Below are 25461 nucleotides of genomic sequence, written 5' to 3'. Positions count from 1 at the left end.
AGAAGTAGTTGGTGAACCAGGCGAGGCAATCATTTGAGAAACCAGAATGTGGTGATTGACAGTGTCAAGCCTTGGCCAGGTCGATGAATACGGCTGCACAGTAATGTCTCTTATCAATGGCGGTTATGATATCATTTAGGACCTTGAGCGTGGCTGAGGTGCACCATTGACAGGTACGGTGGGATTCGAAATGGTTGGTAATCTGTTTGTTAACTTGGCTTTCGAAGACCTTAGAAAGGCAGGATAGGATAGATAAAGGTCTGTAGCAGTTTGGGTCTAGAGTGTCTCCCCATTTGAAGAGGGGGATGATCGAGGCAGCTTTCCAATCTTTGGGAATCTCAGATGATACGAAAGAGAGGTTGAACAGGCTAGTAATAGGGGTTGCAACAATTTCAGGAGATCATTTTAGGAAGAGAGGGTCCAGATTGTCTAGCCCAGCTGATTTGTAGGCGTCCAGATTTTGCAGCTCTTTCAGAACATCAGCTATCTGGATTTGGGTGAAGGAGAAATGGGGGAGGCTTGGGCGAGTTGCTGTGGGGGGTGCCGGGCAGTTGACCGAGGTAGGGGTAGCCAGGTGGAAAGCATGGCCAGCCGTAGAAAAATGCTTATTGAAATTTTCAATTATCGTGGATTTATCGGTGGGACAGTGTTTCCTAGCCTCAGTGCAGTGGGAAGATGGGAGGAGGTGCTCTTATTCTCCATGGACTTTACAGTGTCCCAGAGTTTGTGCTACAGGATGCAAATTTCTGTTTGAAAAAGCTAGCCTTAGCTTTCCTAACTGCCTGTGTATATTGGTTCCTAACTTCCCTGAAAAGTTGCATATCATGGGGCCTATTCGATGCAAAATCAGTACGCCACAGGATGTTTTTGTGCTGGTCAAGGGCAGTCGGGTCTGGAGTGAACCAAGGGCTATATCTGTTCCTGGTACTACATTTTTTGAATGGAGCATGCTTATTTAAGATGGTGAGGAAGGCACTTTTAAAGAATAACCAGGTATCCTCTGCTGTCGAGATGAGGTCAATATCCTTCCAGGATACCCCGGCCAGATCGATTAGAAAGGCCTGCTCGCTGAAGTATTTTAGGGAGCGTTTGACAGTGATGAGGGGTGGTCGTTTGACCGCAGACCTATTACGGATGCAGGCAGTGATCGCTGAGATCCTGAGTGAAGACAGGGGAGGTGCATATAGGGGAGGTGCATGCAAGCAGACAATGAGATTTGTCTGGGACAGAAGAAATTGCATGTGCCCAATAAAAAACCACACAACTGATGACAAAGGTTTGGAAATGTACATAAGGTTAGAAGAACTAAAACAACTAAGGCTAGATGAGGCCAGGCTGGTCCAATAGCCATTGGCCTATAACTGTGATCGACACATGAGAAAAATGTATTTATTTTCGCCAGTGACCGGCTATTTCATTTAAACATCCTGCACTCCAAATTGAAAAATAAGACAGAAAATGAACAAAAGATTAAGTGGTCAAGAAGTTGTATGATGTTATTTGGGGTTCCATTATGATGCACGTTCCAAAATGTATAAAAGCGTGGTATCGCCGATTTGCCTTCTGCATCAACTTGTTTGACTCAGTGCTACAAAAGGACGAAGGGGCCATTGATGAGAAGGCAGCCCGGGTCCGAGGACGCCTTGCTGATACAATAAACAAGATGGTGTTTGGGCTGGAGTAGGAATGGACCCAGCGCATCTTCAGAGACCAACCGGAATGAGCTTGCCGGACTCCAGAGATCCAGCAGATAATTAAGAAATCATGACATTTTAGTACCAAAGCGCATTTGTCTAATGATTGAAATGGATGTTTGGTTACATTACACTACGTACTGAACCTACATTAGCAACTGTATTGTCAGCTACTGAGCCACAGCTGTGTCAACAAGGATATTGGAGACGATTGTGTGCCTCTCCTGACGCAGCACTCAAACATTCACACTGTGACAAGAACAAACACTGACTTTGTAACACGCAGGGCACCACACCACAGTACATAAGGGATTCTGAGCCTGGTATAGTAAAGTCTGTATAACCCATCAATCATTTTATACAATCAGAATACTGTAGTACAGATGTAGGATCTTAATTTGATCACTCTTTTGTTGCTGTGAATTTTCCTGCTAAGCAGGAAATGCAAACTGGTTGTTTATTTGAGTTTTTACAACGCTTCTAATGTCTAAATCAGACTTGATTTGCCCTAATGAAACATCTATCAAGCACCACAAAAATGTCAATTTATTATAATCCACATAATACAAACTGTTGCTGCAGGATTATTTTCCTGATGTATCAAACTGGCTCAAATTAAGATCATGTCTGCTTACTTGTATTTTGCCTGCATTGTGCCATCTGATTGCACTTCTAAGTGTGGGGGGGGGTATGTGGAAAAGTCTCATTCCCAACCATGCATAGGTTCTACAGCAAGCCTCTTCAACCCTGTTCCTGGGGAGCTATCGTCCTGTAGGTTTTTGCACCAACCCCTATACTAGCGCACCTAAGCTGAATCAGGTTAGTTACACCTGGGGTTGGAAGGAAAACCTGTAGGACGGTAGCTCTCCAGGAACAGAGTTGAAGAGCCCTGACAGTGTGCCTATGCATGTCAAACCTTTATTCCTTAACCTAAACGTACTCCATGTCTTCAATAATTACTCAAGTCAAGGTCTATAGCCTCCACAGCTCAATTGCCCTGCAATACTATGATGTCCAACTTGAGAACACTGTTTCATTAGCCTGGTATGCCCCATGCCATTTTGTGATGTTACCTGTAATGTTCCTCAGATGTCTTGAGTGTCCAGTTTTCCGTTATGTACATTACCAGTCAAAGGTCTGGACACACCTAATTGTAGAATAATAGTGAAGACATCAAAACTATGAAAACACATAGTAACCAAAAAAGTGTTAAGCAAATCAAAATATTTTATATTTGAGATTCTTCTAAGTAGCCACCCTTGGAATGCTTTTCCAACAGTCTTGAAGGAGTTCCCACATATGCTGAGCACTTGTTGGCTCATCCCAAACCATCTCAATTGGGTGGAGGTTGGGTGATTGTGGAGGCCAGGTCATCTGATGCAGCCCTCCATCACTATCCTTATTGGTCAAATAGCCCTTACACAGGCTGGAGGTGTGTTGGGTCATTGTCCTGTTGAAAAACCAATGAGCGCAAACCAGATGGGATGGCGTATCGCTGCTGAATGCTGTGGTAGCCATGCTAGTTAATTGTGCCTTGAGTTCTAAATAAATCACTGACCGTGTCACCAGCAAAACACCATCACACCGCCTCCTCCATGCTTCACGGTGGGACCCACACATGCGGAGATCATCCGTTCACCTACTCTGCATCTCACAAAGACAGGGCGGATGGAACCTAAAATTTGACTCCAGACCAAAGGCCAGAATTCCAGCGGTCTAATGTCCATTGCTCATGTTTCTTGGCCCAAGCAAGTCTCTTCTTCTTATTGGTGTCCTTTAGTAGTGGTTTCTTTGCAGCAATTTGACCATGAAGGCCTGATTCACACAGTCTCCTCTTAACAGTAGATGTTGATGTGTCTTGTCTGTTACTTGAATTCTGTGAAGTATTTATTTGGGCTGCAATCTGAGGTGCAGTTAACTCTAATGAACTTATCCTCTGCAGCAGAGGTAACTCCTGGTCTTCCTTTCCTGTGGTGGTCCTCATGAGAGCCAGTTACGTCATTGCGCTTGATGGTTTTTGCGACTGCACTTGAAGAAACTTTCAAAGTTCTTGAAATGTTCCGCATTGACTGACCTTCATGTTATAAAGTAATGATGGACTGTCATTTGTCTTTGCTTATTTGATCTGTTCTTGCCATAATATGGACTTGGTCTTGGTCTTACTAAATATGGCTTCTGTATACATCTTCTGTATACTACCCCTACCTTGTCACAACACAACTGATTGGCTCAAACACATTAAGAAGGGAAGAAATTCAAAAAATTAACTTTTAACAAAGCACACTTGTTAATTGAAATGCATTCCAGGTGACTACCTCATGAAGCTGGTTGAGAGAATGCAAAGCTGTCATCAAAGCAAACTTTGATTTGTTTAACACTTTTTTTTGGTTACTACATGATTCCATATGTGTTATTTCATAGTTTTGATGTCTTCACTATTATTCTGCAATGTATAAAATAGTAAAAATAAAGAAAAACCCTTGAATGAGTAGCTGCGTCCAAACTTTTGACTGGTACTGTATGTTAGCAAAAACCTCCTGAAAACCTATTTAGCATGTTTTGGCGTTAGAGAACATTCCCTAATTTTCAAACAGAACTTAGCCAGAAATTGGTTGCCATGTTCTCAGAACATCCAATATTGTAGACATGTTTCACGGGAATGTTGGAAGAACATTCCCATGTCCAGTTTTGTTAGCATTATGAGAATATATTCCATTAACATCCCACCAAACATACAGTACATAAAACATGGTTGCCCAGTACTCAGAATATAAACTATTCATTATCTACGTTTTATGGGAACGTTGTATGAACATTTCTGTGTATCAGTTGTCAGGATGTCACCTGATGGTTCCAAAGAAAGGTAAACACACACACACACAGAATTCTTTTAACAAAGTGTTTTCAACTTAAATATTTGACACACTTTGACATACATACATTGTGCAGGTCCTGACAACTGATACACAGGAATATTGTTGCAACGCTACGTGAAACGTGTCCAGAACATTCATATCTTATGTTCTAAGAACATGACAACCATGTTCTGTGTATGTTTGGTGGGACATTGATGGAATATTCTCCTAACCCTTAGAAAACTGTACACAAATCAAATCAGTTTATTGGTTGCGTACACAGATTTGCGATGTTATCGCAGGTGCAACGAAATGCTTTTGTTTCTAGAGCCAACAGTGCACTAATACCTAGCAATACAAAACAAAACAATACACACAGAAATTAAGAAATATCAGATTGAGCAATGTCAGAACGAGTCCAGAATAAAAATATATAACAGTGGTAGCTGCTGAGGGGAGGACGGCTCATAACAATGACTGGAACGGAGCAAATGGAATGGCATGATGATTTATTTGATACCGTTCCACCTTTTTCACTCCAGCCATTACCACAAGCCTGTTCTCCCCAATGAAGGTGTCACCAACCTTATGTGATATATAATGGTGTGTACAGACAGTTTGAACAGTATATGAATGGGAAAGGTGTGTACAGCAGTAGTTGTATAGGATGACACATGACTAGAATACAGTATATACAAGTGGGTAAAGCAGTATGTAAACATTATTAAAGTGACCAGTGTTCAATTACTCTATGTACGTAGGGCAGCAGTCTCTAAGGTGCAGGGTAGAGTACCGGGTGGTAGCTGGCTATAACCGTGACTAAAGTTCAGGGTAGGGTACTGAGTGAAGGCCGGCTAGCGCTGACTATTTCGGTCTGATGGCCTGGAGATAAAAGCTATTTAAAAGTATTGATGCACCTGTGCTGTCTCCGCCTTCTAGATGGTAGCGGGGTGAACAGGCCGTGACTCGGGTGGCTGAGGTCTTTGATCTTCTTGACCTTCCTGTGACACCGGGTGCTGTAGATGTCCTGGAGGGCAGGAAGTGTGCCCTTGGTGATGCGTTGGGTTGACACGGGAATGTTCTTGCCATGTACCCATGACACTTGTCTAGAACATGAATATTGAATATTCTGAGAACATTTTCTGGTTAAGTTCTGTTTGACATTAAGGGAATGGTCTCTTGGAAACAGTCCGTGCACATCACTGGAACATTCCTATGAAAACGTTAGGTATTGACCAAATGAGACTCTTAAGGGGACGCTCTCTAAAGTTGTAGGAACATTTGTTGTTAGCTGGGCAGTTCTTGTACCCCCTGTGCTTCCCTTTCCACCTCTTTCCCAGATTGATCCCATAGGATGTTGTCTTCAGTAATTCTCTTTGATGTGATAGTGAGTGCTCTTCTCGGGTGCCTGCTTGTTTACTTTGTAGCTGTGTGTATTTTTATGTGAACTGAACTCCTGTGTTTTCAAAGATGTGAATACAAATACATTTTCCCCCCTGAGATGTTTTGAGCTTCTCAGTCAGCACAGGGAGACTCAGTCAGCACTTCACACGCACGACACACACACACACCACTGAGTCTCCCCTTTATCAGCAATTCGAGCTTCTACTTTTAAAAATCCACCTTTCCAGAAACAAGTCTCTCACCGTTGCCGCTTGCTATAGACCACCCTCTGCCCCCAGCTGTGCCCTGGACACCATATGTGAATTGATTGCCCCCCATCTATCTTCACAGCTCGTGCTGCCAGGTGATCTAAACTGGGACATGCTTAAAACCCCGGCCATCCTACAATCTAAGCTTGATGCCCTCAATCTCACACAAATGATCAATGAACCTACCAGGTACAACCCCAAATCCGTAAACACGGGCACCCTCATAGATATCATTCTAACCAACTTGCCCTCCAAATACACCTCTGCTGTCTTCAACCAAGATCTCAGCGATCACTACCTCATTACCTGCATCCGTAATGGGTCTGCGGTCAAACGACCACCCCTCATCACAGTCAAACGCTCCCTAAAACACTTCAGCGAGCGGGCCTTTCTAATCGATTTGGCCTGGGTATCCTGGAAGGATATTGACCTCATCCCGTCAGTAGAGGATGCCGGGTTATTCTTTAAAAGTGCCTTCCTCACCATCTTAAATAAGCAAGCCCCATTCAATAAAAAAAAAACTAGGAACAGCTATAGCCCTTGGTTCACTCCAGACCTGACTGCCCTTGACCAGCACAAAAACATCCTGTAGCGTACTGCATTAGCATCGAATAGCCCCCGTGATATGCAACTTTTCAGGGAAGTTAGGAACCAATATACACAGGCAGTTAATACATAGGTGTCTGGTTAGATTGTAAACTCTCCTTCCAGACTCACATTAAGCATCTACAATCCAAAATTAATCTAGAATCAGCTTCCTATTTCACAACAAAGCCTCCTTCCCTCATGCTGCCAAACATACCCTCGTAAAACTAACTATCCTACCGATACTCGACTTAGGCGATGTCATTTACAAAATAGCCTCCAATACTCTACTCAACAAATAGGATGCAGTCTATCACAGTGCCATCCATGTTGTTACCAAAGCCCCATATACTACCACCACTGCGACCTGTATGCTCACATTGGCTGGCGCTCGCTTCATACTCGTTGCCAAACCCACTGGCTCCAGGTCATCTACAAGTCTTTGCTAGGTAAAGCCCCGCCTTATCTCAGCTCACTGGTCACCATAGCAGCACCCACCCGAAGCATGTCCTTCAGCAGGTATATTTCACTGGTCACCCCCAATGCCAATTCCTCATTTGGCCTCCTTTCCTTCCAGTTCTCTGCTGCCAATGACTGGAACGAACTGCAAAACATCACTGAAGCTGGAGACTCATATCTCCCTCACTAGCTTTAAGCACCAGCTGTCAGAGCAGCTCACAGATCACTGCACCTGTACATAGCCCATCTGTAAACAGCCCATCCAGCTACCTCATCCCCATACTGTATTTATTTATGTATTTATTTTGCTCCTTTGCACTCCAGTATCTCTACTTGCACATTCGTCTTCTCCAGTGTTTAATTGGTATATTGTAATTACTTTGCCACTATGGCCTATTTATTGCCTTACCTCCCTTATCTTACCTCATTTGCACACACTGTATATAGACTTTTTTCTACTGTATTATTTTTTATTCCATGTGTAACTCTGTGTTGTTGTATGTGTCGCACGGCTTTGCTTTATCTTGGGCAGGTCGAAGTTGTAAATGAGAACGTGTTCTCAACTAGCCTACCTGGCTAAATAACGGTGAAATAAATAAAATAAAATTGATCTTCCCACTCTGGTCTCTCTTAGACTTGACTTATAGTGAGTTTGCTAAGAGGGAGCAAAGTCTCTGGTATACAGATATTAGTGACATTGATAGAGGTGTTTCTGTGCTCCGTTTTATTTACTTAACAAATAAGGAACACTCACAATGTGCACTTATAAATCATAACAATTTTAATTAAATTACAGTTGTAGACATAAGTCAAAGATCAAACATCACACATACAACTGATGTCTCTCCTGAGTTCTGCAAAATAGGAAAAGTCCCAAGTTATTATCACCAGCCCTAGTGATGTCACTGCATACGTCATTACCTTCTACTCATGAGACCAAGCCCGTGCATACACAGCTATACAAACTTTCAAGAGAGATACAATAGTTACAGTATTTTCTATGGGCTCAGCAGTAAATATCTACTCCCCAAGTTGATTTATAGAGGTATGTCTGACTAGTCTCTTATCTTTCACTCCCCTGCAGGGTTCTGTGTCTAATCACTTTTAGCCTAGATGTGCCTTCTCACAGACACCCTGCAATAATTCACACATCTCTCAGACCGTTTCTTTATAAGAGGCAGAGACTAGAAAAGACTATGGAACAATATTGAAACCTTATAATGAACATATATGTTGTTAATTTGTAGTCTAGGACCCTATAAATGTAGTGGGGGAGGGGTCTTATAACCCTTCCCCTTCTATTAATACAACATAAGCATAATCAATTATTATAATACATCAAACATTTGGTGCAGCCCCTATCATGACCCCAAGTTTACCCCATCAGAGGTCTGAAGGCAGGCTACATTCTCAGACAGACACAGAGACGGACTCATCACCCGACTTAGACAAATCCCCTTACTGTGTTGAGTAGAGCTTCATGGTGTAACGATCGTTGACCTCCACTACTGAGGGCTCATCAACCCCTACCACAGGTATTCAGAGAAGATGGAGATGTCTTTTGTCTGTCTGTCTGTCTGTCTGTCTGTCTCTCTTTCTGTCTGTCGGTCTCTCTGTCTGTCTGTCGGTCTCTCTGTCTGTCTCTGTCTCCATCTCTGTTTCTTTCTGTTTCTCTCTCTGGGTGTACAGGCTGTGAATAAGCCCCACAATGGGGCTAATCTTCCAATGAACATTAAACATAAAGTAATTTGTGTCCCTCTACAGGTGATGTTGGTGGGAGACTCAGGTGTAGGGAAGACTTGCCTGCTGGTTCGCTTCAAGGACGGAGCTTTCTTGGCCGGTAGCTTCATCTCTACTGTTGGCATCGACTTCAGGGTGAGTACACACACACACACACACACACACACACACACACACACACACACACACACACACACACACACACACACAAACACAAACAAACAAACAAACAAACAAACAAACAAACAAACAAACAAACAAACAAACAAAATGGACACATGGATGAAAGGAAATGTCAAAGATAGTAATTATTTGAAGGTGATTTAAATGGGATCCGTTGATGGTGTAAATAATGGTATCCAGCAGTCTAACTTAGGAGGGTTTGAGCGCAACCCAGAGATAAAAATATGGTGCAAAATTAAGTTTTCAGTGCAGTCCAATGAAATAGTGCAGGTGAAAATAGTGCAGGTGAAAATAGTGCAGGTGAAAATAGGGCATTCAGAAAGTATTCAGACCTCTTCACTTTTTCCACGTTTTGTTGCTTTACAGCCTTATTCTAAAATGTATAAAATTGTTTTTTCCCCCCTCATTGATCTACACACAATACCCCATAATGGCAAAATACCCCCGAAATGTCACATTTACATAAGTATTCAGACCCTTTAGTCAGTACTTTGTTGAAGCACCTTTGGCAGCGATTACAGTCTTGAGTCTTCTTGGGTATGGGTAAGCTAGCGTCAGCTTGGCACACCTTTATTTGGGGAGTTTCTCCCATTCTTCTCTGCAGATCCTCTCAAGCGCTGTCAGTTTGGATGATCAGTTTGGCCGGGCAGCCAGCTCTAGGAAGAGACTTGGTGGCTCCAAATTTCTTTAAATTAAGAATGATGGAGGGCAGTGTGTTCTTGGGGACCTTCAATGCTGCAGAAATGTTTTTGTACCCTTCCCAGATTTGTGCCTCGACACAATTCTGTCTCGGAGCTCTACGGACAATTCCTTGGTTTTTGCTCTGACATGCACTGTCAACTGTGGGACCTTATATAGACAGGTGTATGCCTTCCCAAATAATTTCCAATCAATTGAATTTACCACAGGTGGACTCCAATCAAGTTGTAGAAACATCTCAAGGATGATTAATGGAAACAGGATGCACCTTAGTTCAATTTCGAGTCTCATAGCAAAGGGTCTGAGTACTTATGTAAATAATGTATTTACGTTTTTTATTTATTTTTTACTAAATTTGGCAAAATGTCCAAAAACCTGTTTTCACTTTGTCGTTATGGGGTATTGTGTGTGGATTGATGAGGGAAAAAAAATTCATCCATTTTAGAATAAGGCTGTAACGTAACAAAATGTGGATAAAGTGAAGGAGTCTGAATACTTTCCGAATGCACTGTATACAAATAATGTTCAGTACTTGCAGTCGACAATAGAAAAAAATTATGAAGTGTCAAAATAAAGAACAATTGCAGTAGTAGAAACCAAACGGCTGTAACGGCTGTCCTCGCTGACAGAAGGTGTGGACCAAAACGCAGAGTGGTTAGTGTTCATTATTTAATGAAAGTCAACAAAACACTTCAAAATACAAAACAACCAAGACAAAACCGAAACAGTCCCGTGTGGCACAAACACTGACACAGGAACAAACACCCACAAAACACACGTGAAACCCCGGCTGCCTTAGTATGATTCTCAATCAGGGACAACGATTGACAGCTGCCTCTGATTGAGAATCATACCAGGCCGAACACAAAATCCCAACATAGAAAATCACACATAGACAAACCCACCCAACTCACGCCCTGACCAACTAAATAAATACAAGACAAAAGAAAACAGGTCAGGAACGTGACAACGGCAACATATAAAAATGCCAATAGAGCCTGTAACAGGCCAAGCCTATAACAATGCAAGAAAACTGTCTACTGAGAATTCGTTTAGAGAACTTAGCAACAAATGTTACCTTCACAGCAGTCCTCAAGAGAATGAAAAGAACAGGCTTATATACCCACAACACCCTGACGCACACAGTTAGACTATGGGGAAACCATACCAATGTGCTCTTAACGCGGATACATGAATATGTCATCGTTTTAGACACAGTCAAATAGGCTGAATTAGACGCAATTAACATACATCTCAATTGCTACAGTGGCTGATTTGGCAACCAAATTAATATTTGCAGGAATATAATATGAATTCACTACTGGACCAATGTCATGACAACTTATATAACTACTGCTGTACACACGTTTTCTATTCATATACCGGTACTGTCCATACTGACTCTGACATTGCTCGTTCTGATATTTTTTAGTTTTCTTTTAAATGTTTTGGATTTGTGTGTATTTTCTGTATTGTTAGGAATTACTGCACTGTTTGGCGCTAGAAACATAAGCATTTAGCTGAATCTGCGATAACATCTGCTAAGTATGTGTAGCGAGCAGTCAACTTTGATTTGAGAACTTGAGTGATATACAGAGGTAGGGATATGGGTGCCCGACACAAACTAAGCTGTCAAACAAACAGGTATTATTAAAAGGAGGGAAATTAGTCAAAAAAGCACATTCTTTGATAAACTAAAATGAAGGAGTCCCTTGAGTCCGTGTTGCCGCTAATAGCAGAAACGAATGGTGCACTCGTAAGTTTCATGTAACGGCCGTAATGGAATTTGTAGAAATGGAAGTGTTTGAACTTGGCGCTCGTGGGAAATGGAGAACGATAGTTCGACGTGAGAGCTTGCATCGTCACAGATGGTCAAAATGAATGTGGCCATTAAAAGTTACGTTGTTATTGATTGGCTAATTATTTTTTACTGCACACTGTAATCCCAAATACTGGGTATGAGGACCTGAGGGTAGCTTTGGGTGATGGCTGCAAAGCCGAAACGTCTGTGTACGTTATCCCTGATGCAGTGGAAATAATAACAACATTGAAAAATTAAATAAGTTTAATGCAACATTTCTGAGTGCAGACCCATGACAACTTTTTATTTATCTGAATTCACAGGTTTTTACGCACCAACCAAACCTCTGGGAGAGCGCGATGGTGCCCTTTTGATTAGCTTACCAAATCCTGAGACAACTAAAGAAGGCCGAATTTTGGTGTGGTGGCTTTGGATCAGAATCATTTAACAGTGTATATCAATCCTAGCTCAATTTAATGTCAGCAAACATCATAAAATTAGTCCGTGTTGACCAAACTGTCTCCATCAGCAGGAGGCCAATGATACCCAGCTCGATACACCATGATACAATTGGGCAGTATACCGTACCTTGCCTTCAGAAACTGTTCCCACCCCTTGACTTTTTCACATTTTTTGTTGTGTTACAGACTGAATTTAATATTGATTAAATTTAGATTTTGTGTCACTTGTTTACTCCATAATGTCAAAGTGGAATTATGTTTTTAGACATTTTTACCAATTAATTAGAAAATATAAAATATCTTGAGTCAATAAGTGTTCAAGCCCTTTGTTATGGCTATCCTAAATAAGTTCAGATGTAAACATTTGCTTAACAAGACACATAATAAGTTGCATCAATCACTCTGTGAGCTATAATAGTGTTTAACATAATTTTTTTAACCTCATCACTGTTCCACAAACATACAATTACAGTTGGAGTCGGAAGTTTACATACACTTAGGTTGGAGTCATTAAAACTCGTTTTTCAACCACTCCACAAATTTCTTGTTAACAAACTAGTCTTTGCAAGTCGGTTAGGACATCTGCTTTGTGCATGACACAAGTATTTTTTCCAACAATTGTTTACAGACGGATATTACACTTATAATTAATTGTATCACAATTCCTGTGGGTTAGAAGTTTACATACACTAAGTTGACTGTGCCTTTAAACAGCTTGGAAAATTCAGGAAAATGATATCAATGCTTTAGAAGCTTCTGATAGGCTAATTGACATAATTTGAGTCAATTGGAGGTGTACCTGTGAATGTATTTCAAGGCCTACCTTCAAACGCAGTGCCTCTTTGCTTGACATCATTGGAAAATCAAAAGAAATCAGCCAAGACCTCAGAAAAAAATTGTAGACCTCCACAAGTCTGTTTCATCCTTGGGAGCAATTTCCGAACGCCTGAAGGTACCATGTTCAACTGTGCAAACAATAGTACGCAAGTATTAACACCATGGGACCACACAGCCATCATACCGCTCAGGAAGAAGACGCGTTTTGTCTCCTAGAGATGAATGTACTTAGGTGCAAAAAATAGAAATCAATCCCAGAACAACAGCAAAGGACCTTGTGAAGATGCTGGAGGAAACCGGTACAAAAGTATCTATATCCACAGTAAAATGAGTCCTATATCGACATAACCTGAAAGGCAGCTCAGCAAGGAAGAAGCCACTGCTCAAAAACCGCTATAAAAAAGCCAGACTACAGTTTACAACTGTACACGGAGACAAAGATTGGACTTTTTTGGAGAAATGTCCTCTGGTCTGATGAAACAAAAATAGAACTGTTTGGCCATAATGACCATCGTTATGTTTCGAGGAAAAAGGGGGGGGCTTGCAAGCCGAAGAACACCACCCCATCCGTGAAGCACGAGGGTAGCAGCATCATGTTGTGGGGGTACTTTGCTGCAGGAGGGACTAGTGCACTTCACAAAATAGATTGCATCATAAGGATGGAAAATTATGTGGATATATTGAAGGAACATCTCAAGACATCAGTCAGGAAGTTAAAGCTTGGTCGCAAATGGGTCTTCCAAATGGACAATGACCCCAAGCATACTTCCAAAGTTGTGACAAAATGGCTTCAGGACAACAAAGTCAAGGTATTGGAGTGGCCATCACAAAGCCCTGACCTCAATCCTATAGAAAATGTGTGGGCAGAACTGAAAAAGTGTGTCCGAGCAAGGAGTCCTACAAACCTGACTCAGTTACACCAGCTCGGTCAGGAGGAATGGGCCAAAATTCACCCAACTTATTGTGGGAATCTTGTGGAAGGCTTCCCAAAATTGTTTGACCCAAGTTAAACAATTTAAAGGCAATGCTAATTGAGTGTATGTAAACTTCTGACCCACTGGGAATGTGATGAAAGAAATAAAAGCTGAAATAAATCATTCTCTCTGTTATTGTTCTGACATTTCACATTTAAAAAAAAAAAGTGGTGATCCTAACGGACCTAATACAAGGAATTTCTACTAGGATTACATGTCAGGAATTGTGAAAAACTGAGTTTAAATGTATTTGGCTAAGGTGTATGTAAACTTCCGACTTCAACTGTATCTGTAAGGTCCTTCAGTCGAACAGTGATTTTCAAACGCAGATTCAAACACAAAGACCAGCGAGGTTTTCCAATGCCTCGCGAAGATGGGCACCCATTGCTACATGGGTAAAAATAAAGCAGACATTGAATATCCCTTTGAGCATCGTGTAGTTATTAATTAACACCCAGTAACTACAAATATACAGGCGTCCTTTATAACTCAGTTGCTGGAGAGAAAGGAAATCTCGCATGGATTTCACCATGACTTTAAAACATTTGAAGAGTTGAATGGCTGTGATAGGAGAAAACTGAAGATGGATCAACAGCATTGCAGTTACTCCTTAATACTGACCTAAATGACAGAGTGAAAAGAAGGAAGCCTGTACAGAATAAAAATATCCAAAAACATGCATCATGTTTGCAACAAGACACTAAACTAAAACTGCAAAAAATGGGACAAAGAAATCAACTTAATGTCCTGAATACAAATCAAATCAAATGTTATTTGTCACATACACGTAGTTAGCAGATGCTAATGCGAGTGTAGCGAAATGCTGGTGCTTCTAGATCTGTGCAGTGCAGTGATATATAAAAAGTAATCTAACAATTCCCCAACAACTACCTAATACACACAAATCTAAAGAGGTGAATGAGAATGTGTACATTTAAGTATATGGATAAGTGATGGCCGAGCGGCATAGGCAAGGTGCAATAGATGGTATAAAATACCATACATAGGCATTATTTAGAATACATTGTATAAAGTCACTTGTAATCCATTTATTAAAGTGGCCAGTGATTGGGTCTTAATGTAGGCATCAGCCTCTCTGAGTTAGTGATTGCTGTTTAGCAGTCTGATAGCCTGTTTTTCTCTCGGTCCCAGCTTTGATGCACCTGTACTGACCTCGCCTTCTGGATGGTAGCGGTGTGAACCGGCAGTGGCTCAGGTGGTTGATGTCCTTGAATATCTTTTTGGCTTTCCTGTGACATCGGGTGCTTTAGTTGTCATAGAGGGCAGGTAGTTTGCCCTTGGTGATGCATTGTGCAGACCTCACCACCCTCTGGAAAGCCTTGCAGTTGAGGGCGGTGCAGTTGCCATACCAGGCGGTGATACAGCCCGACAGGATGCTTTTGATTGTGCATCTGTAAGTTTGTCAGGGTTTTGGGTGACAAGCCAAATTTCTTCAGCCTCCTGAGGTTGAAGAGGCGCTGTTGCACCTTCTTTACCACACTGTTTGTGTGAGTGGACCATTTCAGTTTGTCTGTGATGTGTACGCCGAGGAACTTAAATCTTTCCACCTTTTCCACTGCTGTCCCTTTAATTTGGATAGGGGGGTGCTCCCTCTGCTGTTTCCTGAAGTCCACGATCATCTCCTTTGTTTTGTTGACGTTGAGTGAGAGGTTGTTTTCCTGACACCACACTCCGAGTGCCCTCACTTCCTCCCTGTAGGCTGTCTCGTTGTTGTTGGTAATCAAGCCCACTACTGTTGTGTCGTCTGCCATCCTGATGATTGAGTTGGAGGCGTGCGTGGCCATGCAGTCGTGGGTGAACAAGGAGTACAGGATGTGGCTGAGCACGCACTCTTGTGGGGCCCCAGTGTTGAGGGTCAGCGAAGTGGAGATGTTCTTTCCTACCTTCACCACCTCGGGGCGGCCCGTTGCACAGGTCGAGGTTGAGACCCAGGACCTCCAGCTTGATGGTGAGCTTGGAGGGTACTATGGTGTTGAATGCTGAGCAGTAGTTAATGAATAGCATTCTTACATAGGTATTCCTTTTGTCCAGATGGGATAGGGCAGTGTGATGGTGATTGCATCGTCTATGGACCTGTTGGAGTGGTATGCAAACTGAATTGGGTCTAGGGTGACCGGTAAGGTGGAGGTGATATGATCCTTGACTAGTGTCTCAAAGCACTTCATGATGACAGAAGTGAGTGGTACGGGGCAATAGTAATTTAGTTTAGTTATCTTTGCCTTCTTGGGTACAGGAACAATGGTGGCCATCTTGAAGCATGTGGGGACTGTGACATATTGGGAGCGATTGAATATGTCCGTAAACACACCAGGCAGCTGGTCTGCGCATGCTTTCAGGATGTGGCTACAGATGCCATCTGGGCCAGCAGCTTTGCGAGGGTTAACACATTTAAATGTCTTTCTCACGTCAGCCACGGAGAAGGAGGTGGGGTGCAGTCCTTTTTAGTGGGCCGTGATGGTGGCATTGTATTGTTCTCAAAGCGGGCAAAGAAGGTGTTTAGTTTGTCTGGAAGCGTGACGTCGGTGTCCATGATGTGGCTGGATTTCTTTTTGTAATCCATGATTTCCTGTAGACCCTGCCACATACGTCTTGTGTCTGAGCCGTTGAATTGCGACTCCACCTTGTCCCTGTACTGACATTTCACTTGTTTGATTGCCTTGCGGAGGAAATAGCTCCGGGAATAGCTCCGGGAATAGCTACACTGAGTATATTCAGTCAGACTTCTTTCTATGGTTAAATGTGGTGGATTGCGCTTTCAGTTTTGCGTGAATGCCCGCCATCCATCCACGGTTTCTGGTTAGGGTAGGTTTTAATAGTCACAGTGGGTACAACATCTCCAATGAACTTCTTTATAAATGCACTCACCGAGTCAGCGTATAGGTTGATGTTGTTCTCTAAGGCTACATATTCCCGGAACATTTTCCAGTCCGCGTGATCCAAACAATCTTGAAGCGTGGCTTCTGATTGGTCGGACCAGCGTTGAATGGTTCTTGTCACGGGTGCCTCCGGTTTGAGTTTCTGCCGATAGGACGGTAGGAGCAAGATGGAGTCGTGGTCGGATTTGCCGAAGGGAGGGTGAGGGAGGGCCTTGTATGCATCGCGGAAGTTAGAGTAGCAGTGGCCGAGGGCATTGCTCATGCGCGTAGGGCAATCAATATGCTGGAAGAATTTAGGTAGACTTGATCTCAAATTTGCTTTATTAAAATCCCCAGCTACAATAAATGCAGCCTCAGGATGTATGGTTTCTTGTTTGCAAATAGTCCAGTGAAGTTCCTTGATGGCCGTCTTGGTGTCTGCTTGAGGGGGAATGTACACAGCTGTGACTATAACTGACGAAAATTCTCTTGGTAGGTCAAATGGTCGGCACTTGATTGTAAGGAATTCTAGATCGGGTGAGCAAAAGGACTTGAGCTCCTGTATGTTGTTAGAAGTACACCATGAGTCATTAATCATAAAGCATACACCCCCACCCTTTGTTTGGGACAAGTCCAACGCAACACATTACTGAGTACCACGCTTCATATTTTCAGGCATGATGGTGGTTGCGTCATGTTATGGGTACATGTATGCTTGTCATCGGCAAGGACTAGGGTGTTGTTTCAGGATAAAAATAAACGGAATAGCGCTAAGCACAGGCAAAATCCTAGAGGAAAACCTCTGCTTACCAACAGACACTGGGAGACAAATTCACCATTCAGCAGGACAATAACCTAAAACACAAGGCCAAATATACACTGGGGTTGCTTACCAAGATGACATTGAATGTTCCTGAGTTGCCTAGTTGTCACGCCCTGGCCTTAGTTATCTTTGTTTTCTTTATTATTTTAGTTAGGTCAGGGTGTGACATGGGGGATGTTTGTGTGTTTTTGTCTCGTCTAGGGTGTTTGTATTGTCTAGGGGGTGTTTGTAGAGTTCATGGGGTTGTGTTCATTGTAGGTGTTTATGTAAGTCTACGGTTGCCTAGATTGGTTCTCAATTAGAGACAGCTGTCTATCCTTGTCTCTGATTGGGAGCCATATTTAGGCAGCCATAGTCATTAGGTAGGTTGTGGGTGATTGTCTATGTGTAAGTTGCCAGTGTCTGCACTTATTGTCGTATTATAGCTTCACGGTTGTTTTGTTTTAGTGTTCTTCGTCTTCCTTAAATAAATACATAATGTATTTATGTCACGCTGCGCCTTGGTCCTCTCTTTCACCCGAAGACGATCGTGACACTAGTTATAGTTTTGACTTAAATCTGCTTGAAAATCTATGGCAAGACATGAAAATGGCTGTTTAGCAATGATCAACAACCAACTTAATAAGGTGCAAATTGTCACGCCCTGGCCTTAGTTATCTTTGTTTTTGTTATTATTTTAGTTAGGTCAGGGTGTGACATGGGGAATGTATGTGTTTTTGTAGTGTCTAGGGGTGTTGTATGTGTATGGGGCAGTGTCTAGTGTAGTTGTCTAGGTAAGTCTATGGTTGCCTGAAGGGTTCTCAATCAGAGACAGCTGTCATTCATTGTCTCTGATTGGGAGCCATATTTAAGGCAGCCATAGGCATTAGGTTAATGTGGGTAATTGTCTATGTTGTACGTTTGTAGCTTGTGTGTGCACTTACGTCTATAGCTTTACTTTTGTTTTGTAAAAGTGTTCGTTTTCGTGTTTCGTCATCTTTAATAAAAGAAGATGTCTTCATATCCCGCTGCGCCTTGGTCCGCTTATTATGACGGTCGTGACACAAATAGAGACTTACCCAGAAAGACTAACAGCTGTAATCGCTGCCAAAGGTGATTCTAACATGTATTGACTCAGGGGTGTGAATCCTTATGTAAATGAGATATTTCTGTATTTCATTTTCAATAAATTTGCAAACATTTCCAAAAACATGTTTTCAATTTGTCATTATTGGGTATTGTGCATAGATGGTTGAGGGGGAAAAAATATTTAATCCATTTTGAATTCAGGCTGTAACAAAATGTGGTATAAATCAAAGGGTAAGAATTCTTTCTGAAGGCGCTATACAGTATACCATATACTAGTGTATGTTTAAATAAACACAATATGAAATACATTTGTACAATTTGAAGCTATATGGCATAAAGTATTTCAGGTACTGGACATATCGAAAGGATGAGGATGAGAGAAGATGTTATTGTGAGATGGGCAGGATCGGTGTGGATACGGTGGGAACATGTTGGTCTGAGCAAGTATGATGTCATTAATGTTAGTTTAAATTAAGTTGTGAAATGTTAAGTTCTCTTTTTGTTTTTTTTCTATGTATGTTTTTGCATTGTCTGAAAATCAAAATAAAATTTGACAAAAAACATTTGAAAAAAATACACACGGTAGGATTTCCAATACAGTCAATACTGTTAACTGTTTTAGCATGTTTTTTCATACATTTGAATTTTGTTATTTTTAAATAAATACCAGCAGTTCACTAGGTTCATAGATAAAGCAGATCACATTCTTCATTGTGTTTGTTGCATTATTTTTTCAATTAAAACTGTTCCCCAGAGGATAATTTAGCTCAGCTGTGGGGAGTTGCCCTCTCAGCTACGCCTTCTGAGCAGATGGCTTCTCTCCCCTCTCTCCCAGCCCCCAAACCTCTAGTCCTGTAACTCGCAGCAGCAGCAGTACACCAGTTAATCATTAAAGGAGCTGTGCAGCCAGCGTGGATGCCGGCGGAGACACAAACCTCCTCTGTGTGTGTTGTGTAGCGTGACAAGACTGACCAGTGACCACACAGGGACAGGGGTAATTGCAGTGTGGCAGTCTGAGGTGTTGTGTGCATAATTAGACTGAGCCGTTAACCCGTTCCTCTGGGAGGTGGAGACGGGAATAGAATTGAAAACAAATTCCTCACTTTAAAGTTTGTGTTTTACTCTGAAGTATAGGCTTCTGCTGAGTCATTGTTGTCTAGGTAGGACCAATCAATAGGAAATCAAACTCCAAATGATACTGGAGAATCTATTATTTGAACAACTCTCCGAGTGGAGGTGGGAATGGAATTGTTTGATGATAAATGTAGGCTTTTTATTGTGGCCATTACAGCTCCTCAAACAACAGCAAAGACTTCAACATATAGGCTGTTTACAGTATCTACTGAGAAGGATAGTGTTTATTGGTAGTTCAAGGTTGTTGTTTATGTTGTGTTTAGCCTTTTTGAACAAAGCCCTATTATTCTGTGCAATAAATGGGTTTAATAGATCTTGTAAAAGGGCAGCACATGCATGCAATAAAAACATCTGCCGAGAAAATATATAGCTGTAATTAACGGGCTGGTCGATGCCGTGTTTGCATGTACACACACACACACACACACACACACACACACACACACACACACACACACACACACACACACACACACACACACACACACACACACACACACACACACACACACACACACACACACACACACTATGTTAAGGTGGTTGTTATCTGCACTGTGACATACTGTATCTCTGGATGTGTTTTATCACAACCAGCACTTCAGTAAAATGAGAGATTCATCATTTCCTCGTTCTCAGATTGTCATTAATCTGCTGTCCGTGCTTCACATGAGAGGAGTTATGGTGATTCGAGCACCCCGCAGGTTTATGATGTCCTTCATGCTCTGCCTGGCTCTGGGGGATTCCATTTCCTTTTTGACCAAGACGCTTAGAGGCATTTGTTTTGAAGTAATGTGTCTTGTTTTGTGATTGTGCAGGTGTGCAAGTGCACCCAGACAAATATACATTTACAGAACAAACATTAACCAGAAACACACACAGGCAAACAAAACATGGTATTCTCCACACACACACACACACACACACACACACACACACACACACACACACACACACACACACACACACACACACAGACAGACAGACAGACAGACAGACAGACAGACAGACAGACAGACAGACAGACAGACAGACAGACAGACAGACAGACAGACAGACAGACAGACAGACAGACAGACAGACAGACAGACAGACACAGACAGACAGACAGACAGACAGACAGACAGGATACAAAGCATGGACCTACAGTCTTTTTAAAAGGGTCCATCATGTCCTTGTCAGTAGCCTACAGAGCTTGACCCTAGAGAGCACAGTCTTTCATGCTGCATGGCTACACAATTAGTTTGTGTTCTATGGTCTATTTAAAGACACACACACACACACACACACAGTCATACACACCGGCAAACCCTAACCCTTACCCTAACCCCAAAACCTAACCTTAACCCTAAACCTAACCCTAGCTCCTAACTCTAAAACTAACCCTAACCCTAGAAATAGGATTTGACGTTGTGGGGTCTAACAAAATGTCCCAAGTTGGTAAAATTCTGGTCCCCTCAAGTATAGTTAATCACGTCCACACTTCCATAACTCCTTCCTTAGCCCAAGAGGCTCTGTCACACACTATTGATCTGCTGCCACGGTGCTCCAGGAGCCAAACCAATGAAGCAGACAACCAATCGGCTACTTCATGGACTCAGCCACTGGAACGTACAGTACCAGTTAAAAGTTTGGACACACCTACACATTCCAGGGTTTTTCTTTATTTTTACTATTTTCTATATTGTAGAAATAATAGTGAAGACATCACAACTATGAAAAAAAAAAAAACTTGAATGAGTAGGTGTGTCCAAACCTTTGACTGAGCTGTATCACTCTTCTGCAACATGTTCTCTCCCGTGTGTGTGTGTGTGTGTGTGTGTGTGTGTGTGTGTGTGTGTGTGTGTGTGTGTGTGTGTGTGTGTGTGTGTGTGTGTGTGTATCGGTGTGTATCGGTTTGTATGTGTATGACCATATTTCACTGCATTCTATTCATGTAACATATACTGCATGCATGGAGAATGTCATGTCTGTTTAGATTACAATATGATCTAATGTGGTCTCTGTGCTCTATGTGGAGGCTGTACTGGAGACAGCTCAGGGCCCTCGGAGCTGCTGCTTTCAAGGGAAGATGACTTTATACACTGTGGCTGACAGCGTGGCATTATCATCATTACCATCTTCATCAGCATTCACCGTCCTTGTTGTTGTTGTCATCAACATCATCATCCATCTTGATTTTCCTCTACTTCTTCACCGTCACATAGTTGTCCTTGTCGCCCTGGTTTGTGCTCATGCTGCCCGGACGGGCCGAGCTGCAGGCCTTATAGTCAGCCTTGTCATTAATAGATCTCTGCTATGGCAGTTACTGTCTGTCTGTCTGGGAGGAGGTCTGAGTTGTCTCGATGTGTAGACGGACTGTTCCTTCGGCAGACACATTGTTCTGTAGCCTGGTCCCGGATCTGTCTGTGTTGTCTTGCTAACTTATTTCTATTTTTGTCTGGAAACAGGCTGTTCTGTGGAGACTTTAGGAAAGGAGAGAGAGAGTTGTAAGCAATACAACTGCAGACATATACACTTCTCGTCAAACATCTCATTCCAAAATCATGGTCATTATTGTCGACTTGGTCCCCCCTTTGCTGATATACCAGCCTTCAATCTTCTGGGTAGGCTTTCCTCCATGGAAGCTGCAGGGACTTGCTTCCATTCAGCCACAAGAGCATTAGTGATGTCAGGCACTGATGTTGGGAGATTTTGCCTGGCTCGCAGTCGGCGTTCCAATTCATCCCAAAGGTGTTCGATAGGGTTGAGGTCAGGGCTCTGTGCAGGCCAGTCAAGTTCTTTCACACCAATCTCAATAAACCATTTCTGTATGGACCGCGCTTTGTGCACTGGGGCATTGTCATGCTGAAATAGGAAAGGGTCTTCCCAAATTGTTGCCACAAAGTTGGAAGCACAGAATCATCTAGAATGTCATTTTATGCTGTAGCGTTAAGATTTCCCTTCACTGGATCTAAGGGGACTAGCCCGAACCATGAAAAACAGCCCCAGACCATTGTTCCTCCTCCACCAAACTTTTCAGTTGTCTCTATGCATTCGGGCAGGTAGCGTTCTTCTGGCATCCACCAAACCCAAATTTGTCCATCGAACGTGTTTCCACTGCTCCAGAGTCCAATGGCGGCAAGCTTTACACCATTCCAGTCGACGCTTGGCATTGCGCATGGGGATCTTAGAGTTGTGTGTGGCTGCTCTGCCATTGAAACCCATTTCATGAAGCTCCCGGCGAACAGTTATTGTGCTGACGTTGCTCCCAGAGCAGTTTGGAACTTGCTGGTGAGGGTGGCAACCAAGGACTGACAATTTTTACGCGCTACAGCACTCGGCGTTTCAGCACTCGGCGGTCCTGTTCTGTGTTCTTGTGTGGCCTACCACTTCGCGACTAAGCCGTTGTTGCTCCTAGACAATTCCACTTCACAATAACAGCCCTTGCTGTTGCCATGTTGAAAGTCACTGACCTCTTCAGTAAGGCCATTCTACTGCCAATGTTTGTCTATGGAGATTGCATGGCTGTGTGCTCGATTTTATACGCCTGTCAGCAACGGGTGTGGCTGAAATAGTGTAATCTACTAATTTGAAGGGGTGTCCACATACTTCGATTAGACTTGATTTATGCAGTCTCAAACAAACGCTACTCACTTTCTACGCACTGAGGGATTGTAAATTTCACATGAAGGGGAGCTTTGGAGACGTGAGGAAAACACACTCCCTTATCACGACAGGGAAAACACTAGAACATGCTGAAAATTGAGGCCAAGCTTTCGCTGTGGTTGCGTAAGCATTCATTACTATTCGACTTTCCATCTTTCCATATTAGTTATTCTTCTGATCTGTTCTGCTCCTGTTTTTGGTGTATGCAAATGTATTCCTTTATGTAATTCACTTATTGTTACATGTAATGGACAGGCAAAGAGCTTCTATTGGACTAAAGGGCTGGCCTGAGATGGGTGACTCAGGGGGTTGTGATTACACACACACACACACACACACACACACACACACACACACACACACACACACACACACACACACACACACACACACACACACACACACACACACACACACACACACACACACACACACACACACACACACACACACACTCTCAGAGCGATGGCCCTCCCCCACCATGTTTAGCCCTCCTTTAGAACCCCATTATCGTCCTGGTTATGTGATTCCTCAAGCTCTCCCGGGGCCGCAGAGACCGTTATGGCCGCATTACCTTGACACCGGTCTCTCTGTTACGTATACATGTGAGGTGTACTACAACTGGTTGTAGTACTGTTGTCTGGCCGGCCGGATCTTCTGTGTGTTGGAGTATTGACTGGGATTGTTATCTGCGGTTGAAGCTATATTACACAAGAAACCTGCGCTATATTTCCTTGTGTTTTTCTTCTACGTTTGTAGCTTATGTCTTAAAATACAGCAGCTTGGACACTATTAAAACAAGTGAGCACTAAAGATCGTTAAGTTAATTTCCAATCCAAATCTCTTCAAATACCAGGTAAATACCAGACTAAAAAAGGGCTACCAATCTCTTTTAGGCAGGATGAGCCATCTCAAGGGTAAGAGTTTAGGTGAGCCATCTGGATGAGAAGCCTGGCGTTGAGCTCAGATCTGTGGGGGTGAGGTGGGTTGCCCCTCCATGGACACCAGGAAGGCTCCAGACTGGGACTCTGTGGGGTGGTTAGCATTCAGGGTGGCACAGCAGTAAGACATTGCCACCTGGCAAATGCTCTGTTCAATGGAATGCCTTCAAACAGCACGTCAGGTCACAAGCCACATCCTGCCATCAGGCAGGTGACGTGTCTCTGGGACTACACTGTCCCTGGGGGAGGACGGTTGAACCGGAGGAGGAAGGACATGCTTAAGAAGTTACTTTACCCGTTTTGTTGCTAAAGCTTATGTTAGAAGTTTATCATTGTATTTTTTGTTGTGAAAGCATGTTTCTGCCTCTCTGAGATGTGATGCATTTGGAATCTAATACTTAGGTAATTTTTTTACAGAGCTTAGCTATGCCAGGAATTGTCCGTCATGCTGTGAATTAAGACTATTTTACATAATTGTCGCCACCGCGTTTGTTTTGCAATACTTTAATTCAGTTCCACTTCCAGGTACTATATTTGTCATAATGGGTGTCAGCAAGGCCAGTCAGTGAGTCACAGGGATCAGCCCAGAGTCTGGCTTTAGGAGACATTACAGTTAAGAGTGTGTCAAATCCTCTCTTTGAAGAGGGGTACCCAGTGTGACAACGTTACTCAAACACTTCCTGGCAGAGTCTGGCATAGATACTAGGGAGCCATGGCATTTCTATACCCCTATTGTGCTGCCTTAGTCACACAGTGTGTGTGTGTGTGTGTGTGTGTGTGTCCCTGTTGTTGTGTGTGTGCCACCTTCTGCCCCCTGTGCCCATGTGTCATTAATTCAACGGTCCTTGCCACCTGAGGAGGACGCTGTTGTGTTTGGGCGCCCGCGGGTCGCCATCTGTGCTGACAACAACAACACCCGCTGAGCCTGTCTGTTTGTCTCACCCCCAGTTACGCAGATACACACACACACACTCCCCTCTGATCTGACAAGACACTTTGTTTTCTGAATCATCACCACCCCATCTCCCATC

General features: G+C 42.8%; 1 protein-coding gene across 1 annotated transcript in view; it reads left to right on the top strand.

The window, feature by feature from the left end:
* The window catches only part of LOC129837688 (ras-related protein Rab-26), a gene marked incomplete in the record, with an annotated part of 127114 nt that overhangs the window by 19797 nt on the left and 81856 nt on the right, over nucleotides 1-25461 (top strand). The window contains 1 exon segment of the mRNA XM_055904098.1: nucleotides 9010-9120. Within this exon segment, the coding sequence (XP_055760073.1) occupies nucleotides 9010-9120 (111 nt within the window).

Source organism: Salvelinus fontinalis, chromosome 1 (genome assembly GCF_029448725.1).
Source record: "Salvelinus fontinalis isolate EN_2023a chromosome 1, ASM2944872v1, whole genome shotgun sequence".
Taxonomy (NCBI): Eukaryota; Metazoa; Chordata; class Actinopteri; order Salmoniformes; family Salmonidae; genus Salvelinus; species Salvelinus fontinalis.
Note: the sequence above shows the minus strand (reverse complement) of the source record. Positions and strands in the feature narration are given on the sequence as shown.